Source organism: Apostichopus japonicus, chromosome 4 (assembly GCF_037975245.1).
Source record: "Apostichopus japonicus isolate 1M-3 chromosome 4, ASM3797524v1, whole genome shotgun sequence".
Taxonomy (NCBI): domain Eukaryota; kingdom Metazoa; phylum Echinodermata; class Holothuroidea; order Aspidochirotida; family Stichopodidae; genus Apostichopus; species Apostichopus japonicus.
The window spans coordinates 13,023,287-13,031,248 of NC_092564.1; the positions used below are offsets into that span (position 1 = coordinate 13,023,287).

Below are 7,962 nucleotides of genomic sequence, written 5' to 3' on the forward strand. Positions count from 1 at the left end.
CAGGTCATTCTTGTTCTTGTGCATCTAAAGACCAGAGATTGATTTTAAAAACTTCCAACCTTCCCAGACCTCTGAACAGCATTGATGTTTGCAAAAAATTTGTCAAGTAGAAAGGAGTGAGTGTCGACAACTCAAAACAGACACGAATGTCTTGTTTTTTAACTTCCACAATTGCTTCAGGTTTTATAAAAGTAAGGATGCACTGTTGCTCTTAGTCATCCCTCCCCCATCCCCAACCCCTGCCCCACACCCCTTCAGAAGAGAAGAAGAAGAAACATATGGTTGCAGTGGAAAGGGGATTAAATGAGGGATTGAACAGATGCTATGATATCCTTGTACCAATGTAGAAGAAGGTATATTGCTAGTTTTAGTAGTACAGATGATTGTTAAGATTTTATGTGGGAAATTTCTGTTCCGTGTGTACTTGCTTCAGCATCATATATGATGAACATGAGAATTTCAATATTTTCTTTTTCCTACGTGAGATGCTTAAATTGTTGTTACAGCCAGTATTGTAAAATCCTCTTTTCCCTTTGTCTTACAGTCATGCCCCCGAGGTCATGGACACAACTGGGTGGAAGAATATGGTTTGTAGCCATGCTAACCTTGTAGCAGATGCATTCCGTGCATTGGTGACATCACAGAGCCCACCTTTCATGGGTCCCCCACGGAAACGTTTGAAACAGAACTGATCCGAAAAGGACTTAGAACTTAGAAAACCATGAAATAAAAGAAGAGTGAAATATGGCATCGTTCATTCTCAGCTCACGAAGAGAGAGAGATGGTCGAGAGCCGAGACACCAGGTTTCAACTCTGGTTTTGTAGGAAATAGTTTATAAACTTGAGAACATTTCTGCAAAACCTTTTTTTTTGTCGTGAAATGCAAACAGCAGAGTAGAGACTTCTAAAATCATGGAGAGGTGAAGTAGTTATGTCGCACAGCAGCTTGTGACTGCTAGACATGTCAGAAGAGTGCCGAGAATGGCTGGCAACACTGAATGAACGGCATAAAATGGCTGGTTGGCTGTCTGCGAAACTACGGGCATCGTCAGATGTTAAGTGATACAAGATACGAGGACATCCAGGCCATTATTAACATGCCACGGAGAAGAACAATGATGTCACAAGAGAATAGAAATATACAAAAGCCCTGTGAAACTGGAATTTTAAACTATGGAAGAAACATTTACAGCTTTTGCATGGTTTCAATAGCCATGAAAGGAGGGAGAGTTGCAGAGAGAAAAAGTTGTTAAAATAAAACATTTGCATAATTTAGGTGAGGGAAGAAAGGCATAGTTTAGCCTTCAGCCTTTGATGATGCATTTTACCAGTGTATCACTCCTTACCATCCCCTCAATTTTTTCAACTCTCATGAATTTTTTTTTTTTAATGACATGAACGTTAATTTGGTATATAATCTTCCTATACAAACTGCCCCCCCCCCCCCCCCATCTGTGTAGTAATTGCTAATGTTCTATAATGCCCGCAGAAATCTCCAATTTCCCTGCTTTCCCAACTCACACTGTCTCTTTCCTTTACCTTCTACTGTGTTGTGTCTCTTGGACCAGAGCAGAGTGCTTAATTATGTAGATTTGTTACTCAATGGGGCTCTCCGGTCACCAACAAAATCATCGGAGGTGTGTGGTCACATCGGTCCTGTCTAATTCCAAGAAATTTGACAAGCTGTGGCTCAGTTGCTACAAGTTTCAGTGTCAATTTTTTGCTATATTTAGTATTTAGAAATATCTAGTGTTAGTCGACAAGAAATCACCTTCAGTACCATGAGTTAATCACAATACGTTTGTTCCTAATTATTGAAGAGGAGATTGTTTTAAGCATCTAAAACTTTTGTGATTTCTTAAACATGCTTTTCACTGCAAAAGTTGAACTTTTGAGTCAATAATCCAGCTTGTTGTGTGCATACAAATTCAGGTAGCGTTATCTGCATGCTGGTGCGTCCATAGATTTTGTAAACAGTGCAGATCACAAACATCAGGACCTATATGACAGTGACCACGGCTAAAATGGCCAGATAGCTCCATTGAACTATTTATTTTTCTCCTCTTTTAATAATTAAACCCTTTATGATGGAACCATCACCTTTCTTGATAAAAGAATCGAAGCTCGCAACTGCCAAGTCATATTTAGTTATAGCAACTATGACATGGTTTTCTAAAACAATATACCATTCCTGAAGAGAACAAAATTAATTAATTAACTTACTCAAATTTTTTTGTAATTGAAGGTATTATTTAAATTAAACTGCTTTGTGGCTCTAATTGTTATTTATTTTAAATCCTCAAAATGTTTCATTGTAAATTATTCCTCACAAGAAATGTGACATGGAATGGAAAAATTGAACAGTGGAAATGATTCAAGTTAAAAAATAATATTTTTACAACTTTTTAATTTGTGCAAAACTTTGGTCAGTAGATAAAGAGGGCAGACATATTTTAGTCTGTTTGTGGCATGGATGATTGTCTTAGCAAAATTGATTGCATTTGGTACATTGTTCAACTGTACTTGGAACTTCTTCAGCTGGCATTTCAATGAATCTGCTCCTCTTTATCTTTAATTTGTTCCTCCCTTCCTCCCCCCTCCCGCTTCCCTGTTTATTGTTCCCTTATCTATAAAGTATGAATTCACTAAGGAAGCTAACCTGGTCTCTTTCAGTTCTTTACAAATGAGAGCCCTGTAAGAGCTGAACATCTTATCAATTTTAATATGCTAGCAGATAACTTAAGAAAGCTTATTCTCATCAATAAAAATTGCTGCAAGCTATAATTTATAACTATGTTGACAGGGAAAAATTCCACCTTTTTTAACACATTCAAACTCAGTCGGCAGCTATGTAGCATACATCTTAAAACTGAAATAATGGAAAGCAAACTTGCTGCTGTAATTCCCAGTGTCATTTTGACATTTAACAATGAATAAATGCTATGACATTTGTCATGGTGGATGGGTCCCATGCTTACATTCAGACTCAGGCAAAGGAGAAGCTTGCCTATATCTTTGTATATTTTGTCACAATTAAGGTGGACCTATTCTTGCTTAATTCATAAAATATGGGAGGAGGGGGCCGGGGAGAGGGGTGAACTTAAATTTATGATGATAATAAGAGGTCCCTCTACTATAAAGGAGACACAAAATAACAATTCTTTAGCTTTATCTTCTTTAAAAGAAGGTTACACATTAAAGGGTTATTCATAGGTCAGATTTGGTATACTAATCAGTTTGTCACACTAACCTGATCAGGAACTGTGACAAGCTTACTCTATTAGATAAAAGGTGAAATGATCAAACAGCCAACTTGTTGGAAGTTACTTCCAGAAACAGGCTTTATATTCACTTCAGTTGTTTTGTATTCGGTCATCTTCTTCAATCTTAGATGTATCTTCAGGTGCGCGAAACAATTTGAAACTCATGGTTACACCTCCGATGGTACTTTGTAGGTTGTGATTAAGAAATTTTGTGGCTCTAAGTTTATAACCATGGTACAGGGTGTCTTTTGCAATATTTGTCAGCATTCTATTTTCACCAATGGTATTATTATTATTTGAATAGACCAGGTTTCATATTGCTTATTGCTCTTCGTGAGGGTTCCCATTGGCTATCGTTAGGTTTCATTATATCATGTTACCTGCCTACAGTCTGACCTATTGTTTCATACAAACTTTGGTCTCTTGTTATCAATTAAGAGCATTAGTAGGGAAAAATATCAGCATTGATATTTCATATTCCAACAAAATGAGAAACATGACCAATGTCATTTTCAAGGTATGCACCCTATAAAATATGCTGTAGCATTTCAAGTGGAAGCCACTGTAAGTCAAATGTGATTATCCTCCTCAATTTATTGTGTTGTTTAACTCCATCATTTTATAAGTTCTAATAATTCTGTCATGAATTTTTCATATTACGTTCAGCAGACAACACCAAATAATGAATTCCAATAGCTTTTGTCTTTTTTAAGTTTTTTTTACAAAAATTAATTTTAAACATATCAACCAAGATTGCAATGATCTGTCAACTGTCTATCTGTTGTTGTTGTGTTGTTACCGAGGTGTCGGACTCGATGGTCCGTGTGCTAATAAAGAAGGTAGATCAGTCTATCGGGATTGATGAAATGGATTAATTATAAAAGTGACATGAAATGTACACTGTACTGATAGTATGTTTATGGTCTTCATCAAATCAAACTTGGGTTTCTTTTAGTTTTTGCCTAACAGATAAACTGATATCATGGTCTAAGAAGATTCCCTTTTTGTGCTTTTTTTTTTCTACCCCTCGTATGGTCACATTAGGCTTTTATATCCAAAATAACTCGGGTTGTTAAATGAAGTTATATGTGACATGCTGGTATACATCCTGTACCAGTGTGTCTATGAAGTCAGTAAATTTATGTTTTAATACTACTTGCTTCATAAAAATATTGTATTCGTGACTGGATTGCATCTTCTGAGGCAGTATGACCTTTGTACAAGTCTTTGGCATGTGCGGCAAAAAGTGTGTAATTAATGACTTTTACTTTTAGCCTTCCACTTATATGGATTTGTCCTACATATGCTGTGATACCTTTAAAGGGATAATACAGTGGTGGGGGGCAATGTAATACTTTATATTCCACATTGCTAGCAATATCACGTTCTTAACTATTGATATTGGATACTTGAAGGCTACTCGTGTTTTATGACATAAAATTCTTTGGTTTCTCCAGAAAATGGTACTCATTGGTAGTTTGCCAAGCCACCATGGACAAATTTTCTTGGAAAGGTTGACCTTTCCTCTGTCATGTTAGTTTTTTATTCCTCCTCGAAATGTGATACATCTGGCATGAGTGGTTAAATGTCGAGCTAACATAATATATGGCTTCATCAGGATGCAAAAATGTTTGGACAAGATTATTACTTGTTCTCTTTAACAAAGATTTTGTTAAGCGATAGTGAAAAAGAACAGAGAAAAGGAAGATGTTTTTCAGCTCAATTGCTGTGATGGTATCACTTCCCTCTGCTGTTATCAGACGTATGCATGAATTGTCAACCATCTATTGAATATTCATATATTTGCTATATAACACGCCACAGGGATTTAGTCTCCAGCAAGCGATGTGCAAGTTTTTGTTTACATCGTGGACTTTTACCAAAATGATATTATCCCTTTAAGTGTTCAAATGAAGCTGACTGGGCAGTTTTATATAGAGGAAGCAGTTAGTAGATAAAACAATGAAATATATCTCTTATTGCAAATGATACTGAAAGGAGATAAAGGTATCTTTGTTACAGAAGTGTAGCATCAAGTCCTGCCATTTAAGCAGCATCTATGATTACATGCACAGATGTGGTCTAGACAAGCCCTTCAAGTCACTTTAATTTGACAAACTTCAGTTGTCTTGTTTAATAAAAAGGGTCATTTCTCAAAAAATTAAAAGCATCATAGAAACACAACCTGGATTGCTATCGGTGTGTATGATTTTGTGCCTAAAGTTATCCTTTATCATCTTTGTAGAGTTTACATTCCAAAGATCATGGTTTAGAGTTATTTCTTCGACCAGGGGATGTGAAAGTGGGTGGTTTTTATATATTTTTTTCTCACTTATCCCGACCTCTTGGATCTCTTCATGAATAAGAAATAACTGTTAATGGTATGGTAGATGGGTATTTATTACAAGGATTCAATGGTAAAGATGGATCATCATTACCTGATAGGGTTTGACGGTTTCCAGAACAGAACGATGTATTTGCCTGGATTCTAGGTAAACAATGGCATTGTAATTAATACTAGGCAGTGTATTAAGTTTTTTTTTTTGGCAAACTTGCAACAAAAGCTATGTAACACTGGATTGTCATGACAGCATGCATTGTAATGGCTGTAAAGTTTTCTGTAACTTTGAAGAAGCAATAACATGGATTCCGACTTTCGTGGTACCTAAGAAGAAAGAGAAGGTTAAGTTCGTATTTTAAAGAGCTTCGTGAAATGTGTGTGCTAATAACTTAATTGGAAGAGTGTGTTTTCAGATTTAATTATTTCCAAAAACTTGGAGCATTTTTAAATTCTCTTACATGAGTTCAAAAGAAAATGTCACAAGAAACTTAATTTTTTAGTATATTTCATAAGAAATCATCTTTATGCAGTGCAGTAGTTTAAGTACTGTCCAGTTTTTTATAATGGGTTTCTGTGATGCGGCCAGTAATGATATAATACTTCAAGATACGCCCTCCATCCGGGCGTGGAATCATTCAAATAAATTATATCCATAAGAAATCGAAGGGAAAAAATGCACACTATCATTGGTATATGCATTGTCTGGTTAGTAAATTTAAATTATAAGTCTTTATTAATACAGCAGAGTGTAAGCAGTTCCTTAAAATTCCCTGTCAAAAACATGCCAAGGCCTTGTTTACCATGTGGTTTACCATGTGGTTTACCATGTAATTTCATCATAACTATTGAAGTAGTTAATACCAATATATGATGCAAAGAGAAAATTGTGCCATAGTTCATGGAGACTTCCGAGCAAATACTGACATAAATTGTTTTTAATTTATCGGAGTGAATATGGAAAGTCTGGTTTGCTTCCTGCAGTTGTAACTAGCTGATATTTAAAAGCTTTTGAAGATAATTTTAAGTATCTGCTAAGTACACAAATCTTTCAATGATAATAGGAAGGATACCACTACCCATTAAAATCTTCTTCCATCTGAAGATGATCCTGCTTCCATAGAACCGTTGGGCCTTCTAAACAAGCTTGCATACAGTTTCTAGCATGCTCAAATTTGGAGGCAATGGTGATGAATTTTGAGTGAAATAATTTTTTGTAATATCCATATTTCTATGAAGCTAGTTATGAATTGAGAGAGAGAGATATGGATATTAATATCTTTGTGTGTTCATGATGGTTATTTAAATTTCACATGTTGTAACAACCTTGTCTCTTTTCTTATTAGTTCTGGACAGTCAAAGAATTGTTTCATGTAACTGGTAATTCTAGTTGTAACAAAATCTTTCACCCGAATTTTGCCCGTTGGTTGAACTTCCTGAATGTTGGCCTAATAGGAAAAAGGTTACAAAGTTAACATGTCCATTGAATAGCCTACTACAACTGTTGGTGATAATGTTACAAGGATACAGTTACTATGTTCATGGAACAGAGAGGTCGGTCACTCAACAGCATACAGTATTAGTTGGTACAGATGGTTGATTAAATGAGAATGATTTCAAAATTTGAATTATATTACTGTACGGAAGGATAATTTCCCAAATATTGTTTTCTTCTTAGAATGTTACTGTTCTAGAGCTGCTTGCATTATCTTCAGCTACAGATTGTCTTTGGCCTTTGATAGATGTTTTTGGTACGGATTTCTCCTCAAGGGTATCCCCCCTTGACTCATCCATACTTGAAATAATAAAAGTACAGTAGATTGATCAGTGGTTGGTTATAGTTGCCTTCCTCATCCAGTTGATGGAAGGCAGATTGTGATGTTTGCATTACACATATTTATAAAGAAATAAAAATTGTAATAGATTGGTATTAATAGCGAAAAATATTTGTACCTCTCCATGTATTTTTTCAGTTTGTCTGTTGGTTTGTTTATTTTATATTGTTTTTGTCAAATTTTGAAAAAATGTTGAAATTATTTCATGTAGCTTGATGTAATTGTATAATACATTTTCATTAGAATACTGGATTGCAATTTTCAGCAAACTTGTTTTAGTAGAGACAAAAAGCTTACAAATGTCTCTAACAGTTTGTCACATAAATAGGCTACATAGTAACCCAACCCTCACAAAAGAAGTTAACCCCTTCCCCAGCTCAAAAAAGAAGAAAAAAAAAGAGCCTATTCTCAATGGTTGACTTTTAACAATGACATTGGTTCAGAAAATAATCTTATTATAACCATTGGTAGTTTCTATAGGGTTCCCTTTTTTTCTGCTGAAAGACCAGTTGACATGGCCTGGAGG

At 35.4% G+C, this 7,962-nt stretch overlaps 1 protein-coding gene across 2 annotated transcripts in view; it reads left to right on the forward strand.

The window, feature by feature from the left end:
- LOC139966489 (speckle-type POZ protein-like) overlaps positions 1-7,547 on the forward strand; it is a 52,130-nt gene extending 44,583 nt beyond the window's left edge. For both annotated transcript variants that reach the window (XM_071969549.1, XM_071969550.1), the window contains exon 9: positions 545-7,547. In XM_071969549.1, coding sequence (XP_071825650.1) covers positions 545-692 — 148 coding nt within the window. In that variant the 3' untranslated portion in view covers positions 693-7,547. The remainder of the gene's footprint in view (positions 1-544) is intronic.
- The last annotated feature ends 415 nt before the right edge of the window (positions 7,548-7,962 follow it).